At 34.6% G+C, this 22893-nt stretch overlaps 1 protein-coding gene and 1 long non-coding RNA gene across 9 annotated transcripts; one reads left to right on the forward strand and one right to left on the reverse strand.

Annotated features, from left to right (window-relative positions):
• Nucleotides 1-1570: 1570 nt before the first annotated feature.
• On the reverse strand, nucleotides 1571-22576 carry LOC107783988 (uncharacterized). 8 transcript variants are annotated; one of them, XR_001647589.2, is made up of 5 exons: nucleotides 22389-22576; nucleotides 22217-22294; nucleotides 19398-19477; nucleotides 17334-17444; nucleotides 1571-1816 (listed from the first exon to the last, which is right to left on the reverse strand). It is a non-coding gene; the product is annotated as an uncharacterized LOC107783988 (long non-coding RNA). The 8 variants fall into 8 exon arrangements; XR_012702335.1 differs by lacking the exon at nucleotides 1571-1816 and adding an exon at nucleotides 2896-2959; XR_001647590.2 differs by lacking the exon at nucleotides 1571-1816 and adding an exon at nucleotides 8636-8850.
• LOC107783987 (uncharacterized) lies at nucleotides 10637-12989 on the forward strand. The gene is made up of 3 exons (XM_016605030.2): nucleotides 10637-11408; nucleotides 11871-12044; nucleotides 12595-12989. Exons 1-3 carry the CDS (start codon nucleotides 11028-11030, stop codon nucleotides 12781-12783), a joined length of 744 nt encoding a protein of 247 aa, XP_016460516.1. The 5' UTR covers nucleotides 10637-11027; the 3' UTR covers nucleotides 12784-12989.
• Nucleotides 22577-22893: the final 317 nt, after the last annotated feature.

Genomic DNA, 22893 nt, shown 5'->3' on the forward strand with positions numbered 1-22893 from the left:
CTTCTCCGTCTGAAAGATGACACATAACACCAGGTGGTGTTCTATTTTCAAAGTGTTATCTCATATGAGGAGCAGAAATCATCGACACATATAACCTCTTTAACCTAGGTATAAGAGGTAAATAATGCATCGCCTTGATAGCGACCATATTCCCGTTAGAAAACCTCTTGAAACGAGGCTTTTCGCAAAATTTACAATTGTTTAAAGTTGCATCATCTTTATAATATAACATGTAACCATCTTCACAACAATCAATTCTCATTGACGAAAGTCCTAACTTAGAAACCAATCTCTTTGCCTTATAGGAGTTACTAGGTAAGTTGATATTAGGGTCAACTAGTTCACTCATAGTGTCAATGAAAGAGTCCATGGTTGCTTGAGAAATATTCCAATCAGATTTTATACTTAGTAATCTAACTGCAACAGACAGCTCAGAGTGCGGACTTCCTTCCCGTAATGGATGACTACCTTCCTCTAACTATTCAAAAAAATATTTTGCGTCATCATTAGGAGTTTGTTCAACATTTTCATTAGGCTCACCCCCTAAGTACATCCCAAAAGCATCCGCAACCATATCATGAATTCTAGAATCACGATTTGTGTTCTCCACTGACCTACTACTTTCACCCACAACCATGTTATGAAATATTCCATGGCTACCATCGATCTCTCCATGATTAGTCCACACAAAGTAATTCGCTATAAACTCCTTCCTATAAAGATGAAGCTTAACTTCCTCCGGTTTTTCAAACTTCATACAATCGCACCTAACACAAGGGCACATAATTACTCCTTCACTTCGGTATGGTGGAAGTGACATTGCATGTTTAATAAAGTCATCAACCCCTTCTACAAAGTCCTCCCACAATCCCCGCCGACTAGGATAATTCCTATTGTACATCTAAGTACGATGTTCCATCTATACAAATAAAACAAGAACAAATTAATTTAGTTAATTCATATCCTACTCTTTTTTTAGTTAATTAATTTTATGTCCTAAAATTTCAATTCATATCCTAAATTTTCAATTTATAAACTAAAAGTTTAAATTATAAACTAAAAGTTCAATTCATATCCAAAAAGTTCAATTCATAAATTAAAAGTCCAATTCATATCCTAAAATACTCAATTTATAAATTAAAAGTTCAATTTATAAATTACAATTTCAATTTACAAACTAAAAGTTCAATTCATATCCAAAAAGTTCAATTCATAAATTAAAAGTTCAAATCATATCCTAAAATTACAATTTATAAACTACAAGTCCAATTCATAAACTAAAATTCCAATACATAAACTAAAAGTCCAATTCATATCCTAAAATTTCAATTTATTAATTAAAAGTTCAATTCATATCCAAAAAGCTAAATTCATAATTAAAAGTTCAAATCATATCCTAAAATTACAATTTATAAACTACAAGTCCAATTCATAATGTCACGATCCCAAATACCCGGTCGTGATGGCGCCTATCACATTACTAGGCAAGTCAACCCAAACCATTAACTACAGCAAATTCCTTTTATAAAACTATTTTTCTAGCACAAGTTTAAATACCAAATTTCCATAATAAGTGTTTAAAAACAATAAAATATAAGTGGGAGTCAAATAAACATGAACTAGAGCGGAAAAGAACATAGGTCTAGAGCCTCTACTACATAATTGACTGTCTGATACAACATAGGTCTAGAAAATGCGGAAAAGAACAAGATAAGAAGGAGAAAACATGGTTGCGGACGCCATGCAGCTACCTTGAAATCTCCAGCAAACTCTAGATCAGCTGAGGACCCTCACTCTGCCACTCGGACACCTGGATCTGCACACAAGGTGTAGGGAGTAACGTGAGTATGCCAACTCAATAAGTAACTAACGTAAATAAGGTCTGAAAGCAGTGACGAGCAGTTAAAAATCATATAACTGAATAAACAACAAGATAACAGGTCAACTTCACAGTTTAAAACCAGTTTCGTCGTAAAATCATCAATTTCAGTTTAAACACTTAAAATCATATACTTATCAATTTTTCAACAGAGGCTTATTTTAAAGGAAGAGTGAAATCAGTGAAAACATCATAACTGGGCCCCTCGGGCAAGGTATCACTCAGATCATGGCCTCTCGGGAAGCCTCTCAGTCACTCCTGACTCACTCTCGTCACCCAGTATTCACTCTTAGCACTCTGGCTCATTAATATCTTATAATAATAGAAATCATAGTAACCATTGTGGCGTGCAGCCTGATCCATAATTTAAAGTCGATTACGCTTACTGGGGGTGTACAGACTCCGGAGGGGCTCCTACAGCCCAAGCGTCATATCGCTACGGCGCGCAGCCCGATCCAATATATATATCGTTGCGGCGTGCAGCCCGATCCATATAAGTATCATTGCGGCGTGTTGCCCGATCCATAACTCACACATATATAAATATCATCACCATTAGGTTCTCAACCTCTTTCAGTTATTAACCTCACAGCCTCTCGGGCACAATAGTAAAAATTAGGGAACTCAGTCCAAACCGTCCTCACATTTAGAAGTGGAGTCATAAAATCAGTTTTAAACATTTAAACAGGTAAAACATGACTGAGGATATGCTTTCAACAAGTAAAGTGAAGAAAAATAGTAAAAATGCCCCTAAGGGTCTCAACAGGTCGGCACAAGGCCCCAAACATGGCATACAGCTTATAATACAGTATAAATGACTAAAATACGGAATAATATAAGATTCCAAATCAAATATGTGGTTTAATAGTTGCTACATGACGGACCAAGTCACAATACCTACCGGTGCACGCCCACACGCTCATCACCTAGCATGTGTGTCACCGCATTTATCAAAACAAGTCAAATACCGGGGTTTTGTACCCTCAATTCTAGATTTACAATGGTTACTTACCTCAAACCGGTGAAAATACTACTCTGTGATGTCTTTGCCCCTCGAATCGGCCTCCACTCACGCCGAATCTATCCAAAATCAAAATCACGGCGTCAAAATATGCTAAGGGAACGAAGTCCAAGCGAAAATAATCAAATAATACCAAAAATCCTGAAATTGGCCAAATCCGGGCCTCGGGCCCACATCTCAAAACTCGATAAAAATTACATCAACGGAATCCTTATCCTCCCACGAGTCCAAACATACCAAGAACACTGAAATCGGAGTCCAAATGATCCCTCAAATTCTCATTTTAAAGTCTCTTTATCTCAAGCCTTAATTCCTCAATTTTAGGCTTAGATTCTATGATTCATTAGGTAGATTTCACAATAGAATCGAGTTTAAGTCCAAAATTCTTACCTCCAAGTGATTCCCCTTGAATCCATCTTCAATCTCCTTCAAATAGCTCCAAAAATGACCAACAATAGAAGAAATAAACCCCACATTTGCGGACAAGACGACCTTTTAAACCTTCTGCCCAGGCCTGAAATCCTTCTTCGCGAACGTGGTCAAAGTCTTGCGTTCCCGAAGCACAAATTAACTTGACCAATTTTTCCTCTTTCGCGATCGCGACCTCCCCATCGCGGACGCGATGTTTTGCTCAGACCAACCTTCGCGATCGCGTTCCGCCTCTCGCGAACGCGATGAACAAATTCCCCCTTGAAGCTTAGTTGCCCATTCCTTCTATGCAAACGCGACAACACCCCCGCGAACGCGATGCACAGCTGCCCAGCCCTTCGCGAACACGAAGGATAAATTTCCAGCTTCTCAACTGACCCATCGCGAACGCGAGGACCCTCTCGCGAACGCGAAGGTCATTTTTCTGCAGCGTTGACCTGCAATTTTCTGCAGGTTCCAACTTCATGGAATGGCCCGATTGACTACCCGAAACTTACCCGAGGCCCCCGGGACCTCAACCAAAGGCATCAACATATCCCAAAAACCTTATTCAAACTTGTACCAATCTTCAGAACACCTCAAACAACATCAAATCGACCAAGACACATCGGATTCAAGCCTAAGTTTTTAAAAACTTCTAAATTCCGCTTTTGATCAAAAACCCGACCAAACCACGCCCGAATGACCTGAAATTTTGCACACACATCCCAAATGACACAAAAAATTGCTGCAATTCTCGTAATTCCATTCCGACCCCTATATCAAAATCTCACCTATCAACTGGAAATCGCCAAAAATCTGATTTCGTCAATTCAAGCCTAAATCTACTCCAAACCTCCAAAATTCATTCCGATCATGCTCATAAGTCCCAAATCACCTCCCGAAGCTAACCGAACCATCGGAACTCACATCTGATCTCTCTAACACACAAGTCAACATCCGGTTGACTTTTCCAACCTAAACTCACTCTGAAGAGACTAAGTGTCTCAAACCTTACCAAATCCTTTCCGAACTCGATCCGACCGACCCAATACCACATAAAACGAATAGACAAAGCATAAAGAAGCAGAAATAGGGGAAAACGGAGCGGTAACTCATGAGACGACTGGCCGGATCGTCACACATAAACTAAAATTCCAATACATAAACTAAAAGTCCAATTCATATCCTAAAAGTTCAATTCATATCCTAAAATTTCAATTTATAAACTAAAAGATCAATTCATAAACTAGACGTTTTGTTTTTAATATTCAACGATGCATCTGAGTAGGTTATAAGTCGATGAATCAATTTAAAAGTGTATCAATCCCTAAAAGAACCCGACCTTGTGTTCCTAGCGCTATATATATATATATATATATATATATATATATATATATATATATATATATATATATATATAGAGAGAGAGAGAGAGAGAGAGAGAGAGAGAGAGAGAGAGAGAGAGACACACACAGACACTTCACTGTAATACTATAACGTATATATAACTTGTTATAGTATATGTTAGTGTGTGTATATAACACACACACACACACACTTCGTGCTACTTTAACTACATATATAGCATGTTATAGTATATGCTATTGTATTCATTATTTGTATTATAACAGAGTTAATGAATTACATTCATTCACCACTAGGTTATAAGTCGATGAATTAATTATAACAGATTAATTGATATAAGTCGAGACGTTTTGTTTTTAATATTCAACGATTCGGGTTCTTTTAGGGATTGATAGACTTGTCAAGATCCTCATTAGTATATATAATTTTTCATCAAATATATATATGTGTGTAAATTGATTCATCGACTTATAACCTACTCAGATGCATCGTTGAATATTAAAAACAAAACATATATATATATATATATATATATATATATATATATATATATATATATATATATATATATATATATATATATATATATATATATATATATATATATATATATATATATATATATATATATATATATATATATATACATATATAGCATGTTATAGTATATGTTAGTGTATTCATCCCTTGTATTACAAAAGTGTTAACGGATTACATTTATATTATTTAGATAGTAAATATAAAAGTGATTTTTAATTTTGATCAATGTTGACCTAATATCCGACCAACTTTGGTCGGTTATTTTCCAGAAATTAAAGTATAGCGACCAAAGTTGGTCGGTAAATGCTTCCCTTATATTAACCGACCAACTTTGACCTGTAATTTTAAATAGGATTTCTTTATATTTTATAAAATATTTATTTATATTTTATAAAATATTTTAAATAATAATATAATTATTAAAACGTTATAACTAGGTCCCACATTAGCGACCAAAGTTGGTCGCTAATTTTAATATTTCTTTGATCAAGCAAGTCTGACCAGCCCGGTCAACATGTTGACCACTTTACCGACCAAAAAGCGACCAACCTTGGTCGGTAAATTATTTAAAATAATTATTTAATAATTTTCTCTCCATTAGCGACCAACTTTGGTCTCTTTTTTTGACCGACCAACTTTGGTCGCAAAATTTTGGTAGGTAATTCCTAGATTTTTAGTAGTGAAATTAGCCAAACATTTAAATGGTGTTAACTTGGGTTATCTCCAAAATGATCCGCTAATGAATAGATGTGTTTAGCTCAAGTTATATTTTTCTGGGCTAAATTTGACACCAGAATTCCGATCATCCCACTAGCATGGTTGATCGGAAACAGCCTCTCCGGACCGAGGGTCTTTCGAAAACAGTCTCTCTACCTTCATAAGGTAGGGGTAAAGTCTGTGTGTACACACAATTCTTCACATACCCCACTCCTGAATTTCACTGGGTTTATTGTTTTTGTTGTTGTTGCCACTAGCATGGTGGACAAGACTTCCTTGTTATTGACAAGTGGTGGTGCCAGCTAATCAGCTACTGTTATGGGTACGCAATAGTTTCGTAATAACTTACAATTGCAACAGAGCTCATACTAAAATGTTTAGGTTTCTGATTGGTTTTCATACATATAGACTTAGATAGTAACCAACAAACGAACGAAACGTCAAAAAGATTTTTCAGACAATAACTATCTCGCTAGTTTCTTTTGTGCATTAACATGCAGAAAAATTCTTGAAGTCCAAAAAACCATCATATATTTTGCAGACAGAAAGATACATTTCATAACAAGTGATGCAGATGATTCTTAAGGACCTACATACCCTTCCCCAGTACAAAGAGCAACAAATAAAAGATGCTTTAGAGGTCCCCAGTCTCATTCCCATATTGATATGCCTATATATGAATATGCAACTAAGTCTTTCAAGAATTTAACGAATGTCAACTGGGGTATCATCATATCCATGATTTTAAGTCAATGAGAAATTCTCTTCTTAAAAGCGAAGTCCGAATTTGAAGTTTATGAATTCGGGATTCCACTTATTGGATTCTAAATTAGTAATTTTTGCATATTTAATGAATTTCTTGAGACAAATACAAAATTTAGACCAACGTCATTGAATTCGGTTGAACCTGTAAGTTGTACTCTAGCTCAGCCCATGCCCTTGTAATAATTCTGTAGATTAATTTAGAAGCCTTGAAATGACCCCCAAATGCAAAATTCAACTACACAAAGAAAATTGAGGTATTGAAAGAAGGACGGGATAATAATCTAAAAGGTAGAATAATTAGCACAACGACGGCACTAGGGGTGTCAAATAGACGGATTGGGCTGATTTTGGGCGCAGGTCAATGACCAGCCCAAAAATTTACTTGGAATGTAGTGAGCTGGGTAAAATTTAGGTCATAGCCCAACTCGCCCAACTCTTATCAAACTTTAATTAATGGATGTTGTTTTCTTATGAATTATTTAATTATGAAATAAGATTTTTTTTTCTTTTATTATGGTCATATATAATATATCACATAAAAAATAAATATTTTTAAGATAATTTAGCAAAGTTACTCAAGGGCTAAAAATCAGCCCAACTTTAAACGGGTTGAAATGGGCTGGGTAAAGATGAGTTGAGTTCAAGAAAAAGGCAAGGCAACCCAACCTTGAATGGATTGGACGGGTTAAATGGGTTTGGACTCAAATTATCACCCCTAAATTTGTACATTGCAGCTATTGCATAATGTTTCCTTTTTAACAATTTAAACTTAGTGTAAAACGAGGTACTCGCTCAATTTAATACCGTATCAAAGTAACGTCGTAGCTAATTCGAGTCCCGCCACTTATGCACGTAATCGGTTCAATAAAAGAAAATCACTCTCACAAATGTAAGAGGACATTAACAGACCTAAAATCTATTGATAAAATTGGCTCCTCTATAATAGTTTAAAGTAGGCATACAACTCAATGACCATAGTCTAACGTCCTGTCTGAAATTACATGTGCGTTAAAGGAAGAAAAATATTTTCATGTTAGATACGTTCTACTATAGTATGAAATTGGCAACAATTTGGTCTGCTCCTATAGTTTATTCTTGTATTGCAATTTAAAGCATAATATGATAACTTTAAGAGCCTTCAAAAAAGATAATCATAGAATGTATCATTCACATATGAGTACCATAAAAAGTTCGGTAAAATGCCTAATATAATAATAACGTACCTAATGTAATCCTATAAGTGGGATAGGATCTATGTAATCTTACCCTTACTTTGTGTGAGATAAAGAGATTATTTTCGATAGACCCTCGGCTCAAGAAAAGTATTTTCAAACCTAAGAGTAAAAAATATATGATGATGAAAATACAGAAGAAAAGAAAAGTATTAACAATAAAAATAGTATTAAAAAAACAAAGTAATAAAATAACGGTAGTAATAAAATTGAAGAATAAGAATCTAGCTCTCCCACGAAAAATAGAGAAATTGCTCGACTACCTAAAATAAGTGATTTTTTTGTTGTTTTCACACATATTAAGAAATTCACCTTTTAACATTAATTAGCAATAAAATTGACCATATTAACCTTTACTATCTCTTCACATAAACACTCCTAACACGTACTCCAACATTAATTACTCCAAGAGCAATGTAGGAAAAAAAAAATAATTAATTCATTCTTGATATCTGAAAAAATCATTTATTTTGGACCGCAAGAAAAAAGGCCAAAAAATCACTTATTTTGGACCGGAGGGAGTAACATTCTATCATAATTCTCGACCTCTATGTTCTCCTATCTAGAGCCATGTCCTCAGTGAGCTGAAAATGTATCATGTCATGTCTAATCACATTTCCCTAATTCTTTCTCGATTTACCTCAGAATTTTCAATAAGGGGTGCCAAAATATATAAAAATAAACATATCATAAAATTAAGGGGGAGTCAATACATAGTATGTATACATATAAATTAATTTTTTACCTACCTACATAGTGTATTTTTTCCCGCGATGGGGTGTCATTTGACACCCCTTCCTATAAGGTGGCTCCGCCACTGACTAAGGCATTTGCACTCCTCCTCTTCACATGTTCGAATCATCTCAACCTCGCTTTCTGCGTCTTGTCCGCCACATAAACCACTCTCACTAGTAAAATGCCTAATACATATATTTAACGTGGTTTTAGTTTGCAATTCTAAGTTTTTCTTCAAGAAAGTATTTGTCATATATATATATATATATAGACATCCAAATTCAAGACGGAAATACAAGTTTCAAAATTCTATCAGATAAAAGATGATTGACACATACAGAATAACATGTCCACTAACCCTAACATTATATAATCTGATAGTGCAGTTTGAGCAAAGGCAAAAAAAAGGTCATGAGTTTGAATGTGACATTTAACCATGTCACTAGTCAATTCAGCCATTTTTGGGAAAAGGGTTGCATGTGGAAAGTGCTTTATTAATGACACTAAATAAGAGATTAAACATCCAATTTGGAAGTTTGAACCATATGATGTCTCTCTAATGATGATTAATAGCCTAGACATTATCATCCCTAACCTATTAAGCTATTACATTAAAAAGGAAAAAAGAAAAAAAAAACATGATTAAGATCGTATATTGCCCGTCACATGGCTGGAGATTAAAAAATGAGATTTTATTTATCCTTTACAAAAATTATCCTTGTTTGAAGCTTAGGACTGAAGTGGTGGGGTCTTATTGCATCTATTTTCAAGATGCAAGTTGGGTAGGAATTGATGTCTCTTGAAGGCAGATTATTGTTGACAAAGGCGGAGCTAGAATTTGAATCTTATGGGTTGAGGATTATAATTATTTTAATAAGTTATTGAGTTCTAAATTAATAATTTATACATATTCATTGAATTTTTTTATACAATTATAGCGTTTGAACAAAAATTACTGAGTTGAGCCAACCTGAAACCAACATTGTGGCTCCACCCCTGATTGTTCAGAATTGTACTGCAAAGAGATTCATAGGACCACAGTATATCACAACTAACAAACCCCACCCCAAAAGAAATTAAGAAAAGAAAAGAAAAAATACATTAATCAAGCTAGAGCTTCATAGTTTGACCATATTGTTAATAGAGCACTAACTATAATCAACTTACGTTAAATTATACTTTGAAAGAGCTTGGCTCATGGTTAACGGCTTAACGCTGTCTTAAAAAGTTCTGTTGAGCTATATGATATCTTATTACTTTAGGTTACAAAGATCTGGTGTTATTCTACCTACCGTTTTAAAAATTTTGTTTGATTGCTCTGATTTAAGGACTAGCATGTGTGTGAATGAAGAGTTTAACATCTGTGGATCAATAATGTATAGAAATTTTTTATCAAGTTTAAATTTTTATTTGATTGCTCTGATTTAAGGACTAGCATGTGTGTGAATTCGAACTCAGGCTTATAGCCTGTTTGGCCAACCTTCTAAAATCAGTTTATTTTGAAAAGTTTTTTCTCAAAAGTACTTTTGGTGAAAAGCAACTTGTAAAGGGCTAATTAATTTGAAAAGCATTTCTGAGTGGCAATTAGTATTTGGCCACTCAGAAACAGCGCTTCTTACCGTAGTTTTCTCAAAAAATACTTTTGGGAAGAAACTATTTTTTCTGCTTCTGCTTCTACTCAAAAGCATTTTCTTTGCCTTCTAAAAGTTTGGTCAAATACTTCAACTTTTAAACAAACAAAAAATAGTTTTTTTTTTTTTTAAAAAAAAAAAAGTGCTTTTGACCTTGGAGAAGCTTGGCCAACAAGCTATAATAGTCTATCGAATATTTCAACTGATATCACTAGACAATAAACTTTGGTGGTAATAATTTTGTGTATGCCATATGTATACTTCATAAAATAGAATTTTAAGTTATAAATATTAACAGTGTAAAAAATATCAATACTATTGTTAGTATTCTACCCCATTTCATTGACATTGATCCACGCACCATTTGGCTAAACGCAACATGATCAAATCAAGATTGTAATGACCCCACTTAGAGAAGTCTCTTTCTCTCCTTTTTTTCTTCGCTCTAGCTACATCCTACAATATATATAACAATACATGTCTTTGAGGGAGTGTTAGTGCAGAAGCATGTAGACCAACGTATCTTCTCTATACATATATATGGGATTTTAAAAGAAATTAGCAAGTCAACGACTCTCATTAAAAATGACATCAGCTTCCACGTCACTCTCCAAATTGTCCATTTCCTTTTAAGAAGGTTTGTGCACTCCAATTGTCTTCTCATACATTCTCAATCTCAACTAAAGCTTCACTCTTTATTTACTTTCTTTCTTCAAAACCTCAAATATACTATGTACGGATACAACAATCATATGGAAAACACATCTAGTTATGTGTATACACATTTTCCAACTTCACAGACTATGCCACTGGTCTCTTTACCACCACCTTTGGCCATACCCTCTGTGAATAATATTGAATATGACTCATTATCTCCATTGAAGTCCGAGGTTGGTTATAACAGTAGTAGTTGTAGTAGCTATGGTTCTCCTAGTTCAGTTACAAGTTATGGAATACATGATCCAAGTAATTTGATTCAAAGAAGCATAAGCAGTCACTCACTTCTCAAGAATAATATGGAGGGCTTTTGTCCACTGATTTCTTCACCAACTGGTTTTCTTGACTCAGAAACTACTTCTGTGAGAAAAGTTTTAAGCACCGGCGATTTGCAGGTGAAGTACACTACTTAACGAACTCATATACATTAATTTACGTACGCTATCAATCGTGTATTTTAACCGGTTAAATAAGGATTACTATAGACAGTTACTTGTTGTTGTAAATCATAACTTAAGATGGTATACAAATATTATACACTGTTAATGCACAGAAGTCAAACTCTTACAATACATAATCTACACACATTTATATATCTTATAGGAATTTTATTTATACATATAACTTACATACACTTACAGTGTAAATAATTTCTTACACTTGTGTATTTTAAATATTGTAACAGCTAATCTACCTTATATTTCAGGTTACTAATTAGACTTTTTATGATACTTTTTATGGACGGTTACCTATAGTTATCTTTTAATTTAGGTCACCTTAAAATGTGAACATTCTTTTACACCGTAACATCTATGAAAATTTGTTTCTCTTAACTTCACATTACATATATGTAACAGGTAATGCACCTATTGCAACATAATCACCGGTCAGAAAGCAGTTTGTCCAGTGAGAGTAACAGCATAATTGAAGGAATGAATAAAGCTAGCAGATACAGTCCTGAAGAGAAGAAAGAGCGGATTGAGAGATACAGAAGCAAGCGAAATCAAAGGAATTTTAATAAAAAGATTAAGGTAACGATGTTGATGACATATTTTCACCATGTACCGACTCTTAAAATTAAAAAAATAATAATAAATAAATAAATCTTGGCGTTTTCGTTGTTCACTTAATTTAGCCGATAATTATAATATTTTGTCATATAATAATAAAATACGGATTAAGACTCATCAGATGATGACACCAAGTAGTAGTATTTCTGGATAGTATATTTAAGGACTTTTGTCACTTTTAGCCAGCGCCAGAAACTATTTACATTTGTAGCCGAAAAACGTATAAAATTTGTATAATTTTTGCATATAACATATAAAATGGATATACAAAAAATATACACTTTTCGAATATTATTTTTCCTATATTTAATTAACATATGCATGGCACGTACCATGTGCATACAAGACTTATGATATGTCCTTTAGATGTTAATGCGCTTTAGGGACCACAATAAGGACTTCCAAAATGATAAAAATTACATCTTTCGCACTCATACTTTCTATCTTGGTTTCTATTAAATCTCACATCAAATTTTTATTTTTATTTTTATTTTTTGTCGTCAAATATCAGTATGAGTGCAGGAAGACTTTAGCAGATAGTAGACCTCGCATAAGAGGAAGGTTTGCAAGAAATGATGAAATAATGGAGAGGACTCCTCAGAACGAATATTGGACTCAATCAAGGTTAGAGGAAGGCGAAGAAGATGATGAGAACTGGATTGGATTTCTTGATGCTTTTTCAGCAAACCTTATTCCATAATTATATTTATTTAAATTAAGGGGAGAAAACAAAAAGAGTTCCTCAAGTTTTAATGTTCAGGAACTCTTTTCATTGTGTGGCAGTTATTGTTTTTCTAGTTTTAGTGATGTTTAATCAAGAATCCCTTTTAAGATTGACGATATTATGTACATTTGGCTTATTGCATAATGATTAAAAAAATGTCCATTTGGAGCTTCTGTTTGCAAGTCTTATAGTTGCATATTTTACGGGTCAATGAATGACTTATTAATTATTATTATTTAAAATATTTTTTTTATTTTTGGCTGAAGGACTTATTAGAGTGGACCTTGGGATTCTTTTAGTTCTTGGGAGCTGGGCTCGAGTAGGTTCGTGAATAATGCGAATTAGAAGATAAAAGGGAGAACATTTTTATAAGATAAAACATATATACATTAACGTGATGCAAAGTGAAATTAAAACTACTAAATGGTATATCTGTTTAACACTTAAAATTAATTTTGTATTTTATGTCTTAATCTCTGCTATGGGAATAGATAGATTTCTTACCACAACAACTTTCATAATCCATACCAATGACAGCATGTGTTGACTTGCCACAGTCTATTCCCACTTGCAAAAATAACATGTCCTAGCTAAATATTCATATAAAACATGATACAGTTTTAACTCCACCTCAACGTTTTGGGAAAAGTTAATTGAGTTTGTGTTAGAATTGTATTTCACTAATCATAACTTGTCCAATCATTCTTAAACCTCTAAATTTTGTCAGTCCAAAATCTAATTACCACTTCTAATGAAATTGTTCGGATAAGGAAGATTTCAAGGTGTTAAGAAAATTAAGAGCGACAGTTATAGCCACAAGAGTGACAGCTAAATAAAACTTGCTTATTACAATGGATAGCACTATTCATGGGTGTCAAGAAATATTCATCCTTGGTGCTTATTGCCTAATTAATATTTGGCTATCACTTTCGAGGCAGACAAGAGGTATTGAAGCAACAAAAAGCATTCCCAATAGGCAACTACTACTCCCCATTGGGAATAATTATTGAGTTTTAGTTCGACATAATGACCGGTTTATACAATCAAATCACTTAGGAGGCAAGGCAATTGTATGTAAATTTCTCTTATAAGCATTAATCGATAACATGATTATTGCGGAAAGTAAGTTTTGGTTGTCAATACATGATAACATAGTAGCAAGTAGCAACTATATCCTATGGACTGGACAGTGGCAAAACACAACGTAACACGTTTATGTACTTCAATAACTAAAATCTGGTCAAGACATTAACCAAAAAATGACTTGACCATTGTTGATTTGGATGTTTCAAACGAGTTTATCATCAGAGGGTGTTGAAAGCGATTTGGCAAACAAAAGCTTAGTGCTCCTTTCATCTCATCTTATTCAACATTGCTCATCTTTCTAGAGTCAACCAACTAGTTTACATATTAATCGGCCATTAGTACTGTATTATTTTTCACAATAAATTCATAAATTGTAGGCAGATGTAGCCTTCACCAGCAGATGCAGGCATATTTATATTTATATTATGTTTTTACTCATTCATGGACGGAGCTACAGCTGCAAAAGGTGGTCAATTGAACACTATTTGTCGAAAAATTATATTGTGTACATAGGTCAAATATCACTTATTATACATATATATTAATAGCGAACATCCTTATTGAAATTCTTGGTTTCGCACTCATTATCAGAAAAGAGTAATTAGTGCATTAGTCATCCTATTGATTCAAAATCCCAAATCTACTTCTACAAGAGGAAGTATTGAACACATGACTAAGAACAACTTTAGTAAGACAATCGAAAAGATTTGTGGCCAACGGACTGCAATATTATTAATGCATGTTCCGTACTATGCAGTATTCAGGTTAAAAAAAAATTAACAGAAATACAATCAGCAACATGATCACTAATTCTCTATTTTCTTTAAGACCAAGAGACTCCACTTTTTAAAAATTTTAAATACAAAAGCCCTAAGAAAAGTACCCCCACCATCAGGGAAAAGTTAACGCTGGAGAAATGATGGATATAAATAAACTACTAGTTGTATTGTTTAATAGCTGTGGCTTTTCCCTACTCTTCTCAGGTGCCTTTGAAACTCTAAAGAGTGTATTTGGCTTTTAGAGTCTGTAATGCTAAATTTTTAATTGTAAAATGAAACCATTATGGCTATCAGCCTACACTTTTACACTTAATCATTTGGTTTCTCATGTTACTGAATGATGAGTTGAAGTATATTAAAATCATTTACCATGAATGACTTTGACTTAGATGTCATCAGAATCTGAACATGGACTTTGTTTACTCAAAGGCTACTTACTATCAAGTTGGCCCCTAACAGTAGGGAGGAAGGCCAGTTCTTTTCTGTCGGACGGCGGTGGGCTTCCCACTAATTAAGAGACATAATCTAATAAACTAAGCTGCTTAGACCCATGTGTGTGTATTCTTTAATTCTGAGTGATTCTAAACTTTTTATAGCTTCATCATAGTCTAACTGTTCTGTTTCCCCTAGTCTGGTCTGGTGCATGAGTCGTGAATCTTAAGCTGAAACTCCTTGTCAAACTACGTAATTCGATAACTCATAAGAAAACTTAGAGAATGGAGGGTAGGATCCAGACATAAGGCCTGACAAAATATTGTTTGTTCGCAAACAAAACAAAAACAAAGTTATGTTTCTAGTTCCCCAGTTCCATGTGGACTACATCAGTCACCCTTCATTTCACACGACGGCTCATATAACCAAACCAATACTCAGCCCTCCAAAGCCAGAATCCTCAACAAACAGCAAATCTGACCAAAAAACTGATCTTCAATGCTGGTTCCAGCCCCAAAAAAAACGCAAATAGGACACAATTTTCGACCTAATAATGGATATCAGCAAGATTCTAAAGACCCTACTATCTTGGGTAAAGCATGTCCTATGTCATACCTATGCAGCCAAAAAAAAAAAAAGATCAAGCGCAGTCACAGTCCAATGTCATGCAACAATAGATTAATCCTCGTCATTCCCATGATAATGATAATGGAAGCACACGGTAGCTTTAGCATCAACTGAGTCTTCAGGGGGGATACTAAAAGCTCGAGCGCATGAGTCCTCAGGGGAATAAACTTAAAACTTCAACATCATACATTGTTGCTATAAAATTCAAAAGATACAACTAAATACTTTATGCACCTTTGATTTCCTCAAGAGCCACATACTACACATAGACAGGGAGGATGTAAGCATGGAGTAGCCAATAATTTAAGATCGAACTCTCCATGTATAATTATGCGCACGCACACATGCACTAAGTTCGCCCCGATTATCACTAAGGAATAATGGATATTGGATTTCCCTCCAGATAAATTTCTACATAGTCATAAATAACTTCTCTTCCCTCATGTTTCAATCTTTCTACCTAAATCACCGAAAATACTAAATTTAGGAGAAGTACTTACCATAACAGGAAAAAGCAAGTCAACAACTCAAAACTAGCCGAAAAGAGAAAGTGCAGAAAAGTGATCGTGAAACAAACCAGGCAAAGATTTTCCCCTCTTTTTCTAGTAATGAGTGCAGGTCTAATCCATGTACTGATTTCAAATCCTGAATCTACTCTCAACTAGAAGGAATTATTCCTCATAACTACAACTTATTAAGATAAAGTTAAAAAGTTTCCTGGCCACTGGCCTGTGCTATACTGTTAAAATGTTAATGAATATTCCGTACTCTGCAGTATTCAGGTGAAAAAATAAAACAGAAATACAATCAGCATCATGATCTCTAATTTTCTATGTTTCTTTAAGAGCATAGAGGCTCCCTACATTTTTAAATACAAAAGCCCCCAAAAAGTACACCCACCATCAAGAAAAAGTTAATGCTGGAGAGATGAGGGATATAAATAATCTACTAGTTGTATTGATTAATAGCTGAAGGTACCTACAGCTTTTCCCTACTCTTCTCAGGTATCATTGAAACTAGAAAGAGCATATTTGGCTTTAAGAGACTAATGCTAGTATTTTATTATCAATGAAACCCATTATGGCTATCACTTTTGCACTAATCATTTGGTTTCTCATGTTACTGAATGATGAGTTGAAGCGTAACTATAATTACATATTATGAATGACTTTTCGACTGTAGAGGTCACCAGAATCTGAATGTGGACTTTGTTTACTCAAAGGCTACTTACTATCAAGTTGGCCCCTAACAGTAGGAGGATAGCCAGTTCATTCTTGTCGGACTGCAGTGGGTTGCCCACTGATGAGCATCTACTTAATTAAGAAACATAATCTAATAATGTAAGCTACCTAGGTATTTCCGTGTTTGTGTACTTTTTAACACTAACTGACGCTAAGCTTTTTAATAGCTTCATCGTAGTTCTAACTATTCTGTTTCCCCTGTTCTGGTGCATGAGTCGTGATTCTTAAGCTGAAACTACACATCAAAACAAATAAGTGAAACTTAGACAAGAGTTCTTGTCTGTCATCATGTATATCTGAAAGGATCCAGACATAGGCTTTTTTTTTAATAATGTCGGTGTCTAGGCCATGTTGAGCGTACCTCAACTTCCATGACTGTCTTGGCTTTTTATCTTGACTCTTCCTTTCTGCTATCTTGGTGGAAAATGTGACAGTGGTATCGCTTATTTTCAAGAATACCTATGAACACAATCTGACCAAAAAACAACGGATCGTGAACGCGGCTTCCAGCCAAAAGAAAATGAAAAAAATAAAAAGAAGATGCAAAGAGACCCCTACTATCTTGAGAAAAGTATGTCCTGCCACAGCAATGCAGAAAGCCAGCAACACAAACAAATGATCAAGCTCTATCACAGTTTACAATGTCATGCAACAATAAACATATAATTAAATAGCTTTGAAATACTGTTAGCTTTAGCATCAATTTAGCAATACTTTTGACACATAACAGCAAAAGCTCATGTGAAGGAGTTCTCAGGAAAAGAAAAAACTAAAACTTCAATATCATAACATTGAGGCCCCAATTTTAATAGATACAGCCAGATCCTTTATGCACCTTTGACTTCCTCAAAGCGCCAGAAACCAGGCACAAGCGTGGAGTGCATCCAGTGCTTTCAGATTGTTCTCTATAAATATAATTAAATAGCTTTGAAATAGATACATTTATTCAAGTTGCTTTGATTGTCAGAAAGGAAAAATGGGCTATGGTAATCCGAACCCATCAATTTAGAATTCTAAATTTTGCCTCCGGGCACGTATGGAGTTCTGATAATTTGGACATAACCATGACTGACTTCAGTTGCCCTAATGTTTCATTACATGTCTAATGACACAAAATTACTAACTTTGGAGCACTTATCCAGAGCATGACAAAAGGAAGTCATCTACAAGCTGTGAAACCAGTAAACGGAGAAGAAATTGCAGCAAAGTGGCCATCATACGAACCAGGAAAAAGTTCCTATATTGTTGTTTTGCTTGTTTGGGTGGGTTGAGGAGGGGCTTTATATGGGGATGAGCATATTCTTTTTGAGTCTAGCAATAGAGGGTTGACGTGAAATGTATTAAAAGTAATGGAGAATGCAAAATTTTGCGCTTGTGTATAAGAACCTTCTTCAAGAATAATACTTAAAACTTAGAAGTGGGCAATAATCCGTCAATAAATTGGTAATATATGGCTAATCAAAGGGAAAAGGAAAGATGGCTGCTCAACGTGCATTTGACGTCAAAGTTAACTTACATGAAAGAATTTTAATCAGTTTCCCATCAATGACATAATTGCAGCAACCGATATGCACTCATGAACTTTAGCACACTGCTATACCCCCAAAAGTCGATACCGCATCCATGAATTTTGGCATGCTCTTCCGCTCATTTTTGCCACCTTATAATCGTGATAAAGTTTTCCGTCAGCGACACATTTCCATCTATAACCATCTTTTTTTTACTTTCCCTCCGAAACCATCTCTTGTTTCGTATAATAGTATAATTATAACTTTTCCTCGTTAACCATTTTAATAGGATTACCTTCTTGCTTTAGAATGATTTATCACAACTCTCAAATGAGTTGTCAAAATAGATTGTTTCTGACGAGATAAGAACAAGCTGTATTTCTGACCATAATTTTCAGAAGTTCTAGCTCCTTTTCCTTTTTTTTTCCCCTTTGATTCTACAAAGTTAGATCAATGTAATAAAACAGAAATTCAAAACGAAGATGATTGGCCTTACTGTCAAGAGAAGTAGAAGCAAATTTATTGAGCAAAACAAAAACAGAAAAGCAAAACGAAGAAAAAGAAAGAGATGCAATTGACAGGACAGATTAGCTTTTTTGCTCCAGTTCTGACACATACTCGTTATGGATCTATGCAGAATTCTTGATAACTGTGATTAACTTGCTACTAAGAAAACTGAGACTGTAATGAGAAGATTTTGATGATCATGCTGATAAACATAATATTTAATGAGCCATCAATATCTGAGTGCACCTATTAGATAAGCCACGTGATATTCAGAGCTTTGATCCAGTCAAATTAACAGAAGAATCGGAATAACAAGCAAAAGAGCTCAAAGGACATTATGCAAGAATAAAGTAGCCAAGCTAAGACAATACACTTGCCAATTGACAAACAAACTAATTAGACAAACTCACAAGTTGTAACCTAATTAGCAAGCTCCTGGAAGGAAACATAGAAAGTCGACAAAAATCTGCAAGGTATCAAATTCTTCTCCCTGCAATATATAAGATCGAAGATTTAAGACATGTTTGTCACGTGCAGATACAGAAGAAAAGAGCAAAATGGAGCTGGATGAAGCTGATAGATTCAAAACGAAAAACAAAAACCACGCTAAATACTTGAAGGGAAATAAGTTGCGCAGAGCTATCGATCTAACAAGTTCCCAAACATTCCTTCAAAAAAGTCCAACTTTTGTGGCTAATAATCGTACTTTTATAGTCCCTAAATTCAGTAATATTTATTTGCAAATGGAACTTAATCAACATTTGGAACCAAATCAAAATTGTTTCAGTTTGACTCCCCGAAATAACCTGGCTAATTAAAGTCGGAGGAAGAAGCACAATATTCAGAACACTTCTTATCTACTAGTAAAAGAAATACTTCATTTTTTCAATTTTATGTTGCGCAGATACCAGTTGACTAGGCATGGAGTTCATTGTATAAATTGGGGGGAAAATCATGGTAATAACTGAAAAATTACTTTCACGTCAACGTTTAAGTTTGTAGTTAAACAGATTTGAACTTTTAAAAATTGGGCAAGATATAGAATTACTAAAATGCTGTTGAACAGTTTAAACATCCCAAAATGGAAGTGTCATATAAATTGGGATATAGGTGGTAGTAGATCTCTGTCTGTCAGAGATTCACCCTGGATCTGATAACTTCGATTATTGCCAATGTGTCTCAGCTCCCCCTCTAAATTGGAAATTTTCTGCAACCAAGTGATATTCCTCTACTTCCATTTGATTACTAAGCTCATTAGTGGATGATCCATCAGCTAGTAGAGCAATCATATCTCATATCCCTAAATAGTTCTTTCTTCCTTTGACAGTTATGAAGTTGTATCTCAATCAGCACTTCACCTACTGTTGAACTTTTAGGGTACTTTTGATCTTAATGTCGATCTTGCCTAAATAATGTGCTTTGAGATGTCTATTGTGATAAGCAGAATTTCATGATGTCTTGCTTCTCAAGATAATCTCTTTTGCTAATTAGTTTCCTTCAAAAAACTTAATGAATGTGCAATGTGCTTCCGATGCCTTCCCCATTTTGAATCATAGCCAAGTCAGTAGATCTCTTTTGATAGAGAATTGCACAAGTCCTGCCGTCCAAATTCATGAATGTGAAACACAAAAAATAAGGTCAAAATTTTGGTTTGGTCTCTGAACAACTAGCAAAATGAAACCTCATAAAGATATTGTTTACACACTCTATTCCTTTTATCTGACCATCCTTTACCTAAAACAATAGGATAGGAGAGGCCAACCCAGAAGGTAAGAGTTTACAGCGCAGCCCTGAAAATTTGGCCCCAAGGACGTATGCTCATACAATAAGTGGAGCTTCTGGCTAACAAAGGTAATACCTGCTTACATAGTGAAGTACATAAGGTGGACTGTTAGAAAGCAAGGAAGTGGATATAAATGAGAGACAAGTTCAAGAAATTGTCAGAAGACATTTCCAAATTGATGGAGTTATGAGATTGGTGAAAGAGAAGTTTTATTTTTCTATTTAAAAGAGCTTGAAAAGGGAACTTATGATCCGATTAGAGAAGCAGCCTAATCTATATTAAGAAACATGCAATCATTCCTCATCAATTCAAAGTCAAAAACGAAAGATTTCTCCAGCAAATCTTCTCTCAACAGTTCTTGAAGTAATCACTTTTCATTGTGACAATTCACAATTCAACCGTAGCATGTCACATCATCTTGTCCCCATTACGTCGAGCGGTCGAAGAGTACCAATGGTCACCCTAGCCCATTGAGTGCTTTACCTCAGGCCATCAAAATCATACACTCTACTGAATAGATTCGCAGAAAACCAGCCATGTTCGTTCATGGTTGGCCTTCCGCCCCTAGCCACTATTCATCCCTGTATTTTGCAACATACGTGGAATCGATCCTCCAAAGCCTGTTAGAACTCTCATTTCACTGATAAAAAATATAGCATTGAAGCGTGGTTGTATGATGTGATACTTAAGATAGGCAACCAAACATTTGATTTAACAAGTGTACTTTGGATTCTATGTGCTTGACATTTTTGGTCCTGTTGATCTAACTACCCCTGGATTAGTTCAATCGGTATAACTATCTTGTGATTACACTAGAGCTTTGAGAATGGACTCTCTGTACGACATCCCCCTTTTTTTTCAATGATCAGAGGTAAAATTTTATTCAATAAACAGTACCAAAGAGGTACTGATCAACTTCTACAAACTCTATGTCCAGCATCCCTTGCATGCAATATGCAGAAATCATAACTCTTCATTGTGGAGGACTCAAAAAGATGTGCTGGTGATGTGTTATTTCATAAGGTATGCGTTTAACACATTTGTAATCATGAGGACTGAAAGCAGATGATCCATCATAACCTCAGGTAACATTGCATCTGTAAGACGGGTTACATAATTCTACGTGAATATCAGGGAAAAGGAAAACTATCCAAAGGCAGAACTACAAGTCAAATTAGAGTAATAACCAAGGTAAAAGACTTCCATAGTAAAATCACTTTTCTCCAGCAAACAGTTCATTCAATGTAGTTTTACTCGGAAACGAAATTATTTTCTTGTTCATAGTTTTTATCATTTCTATTACTAGAGTATATAAACGATTTAAGATCCCAACTTGCACTTCCAATGAAACCCTAATAAATTTACATAGTGGTCCTGTCCAAACATTTTGATCAAAAATCAGATAAGCAAATGTAACTTTTATGACAATGAAGTAGAAGTACACACCTCAATTGCAGCTTTAACCATAGATTGCTTCAACGTAAATGGCAACTTTATCGAGAAATCAATAGCAATAAGAATCACCTGAAAAGTAGAAAACGACAAAGTAATCACATAAAAATTATAGCATATTCTGATCAGAGGCGTCTAATACTTCGAGTTAGTAAATGTAGACTACCGTTGCATTAATTACGTCTGTGTGGCAATAGTTCGAACTTAGTACAACTATATACAGCTACAATTACCAACGCCTTTGATTGCGCGGTTGTAGGCTACTCCGGTGTAGCGCAATTGCCGCGTAGTTTTGTTCTTGGCGGGTTTGATCAACCCGAAACTACTCTACCTTGTAAAATTGAGTAGAGTGGTTTAACATGCTAAAGCAAAATAAAAACTTTAAAAATATTTCCTTAGGTTTTGTTGGGCCGAAGGATTCCTCAAATACAAGGCCCAATAGTTAATTTCTGATTAGCTTTTAGCTTTATTATTTTGGGCCCAATTTGTATAATACCCGGGCCCAGTTAGTTTTGTAATAAGTCATGTTTGACTATATACATCAGCTCATTTTTTCTAGAAGGATAAAAGAAGAATCATAATAAAAATATCTTTCCTTTTCTATCTCTTCTCTCTCGTTTTAGGGTTTTCTTCTCATTTGAGATTTCTCCGATTGACTCTGATAATGGAGT

This window comes from Nicotiana tabacum, chromosome 18 (assembly GCF_000715075.1).
Source record: "Nicotiana tabacum cultivar K326 chromosome 18, ASM71507v2, whole genome shotgun sequence".
Lineage (NCBI taxonomy): Eukaryota > Viridiplantae > Streptophyta > Magnoliopsida > Solanales > Solanaceae > Nicotiana > Nicotiana tabacum.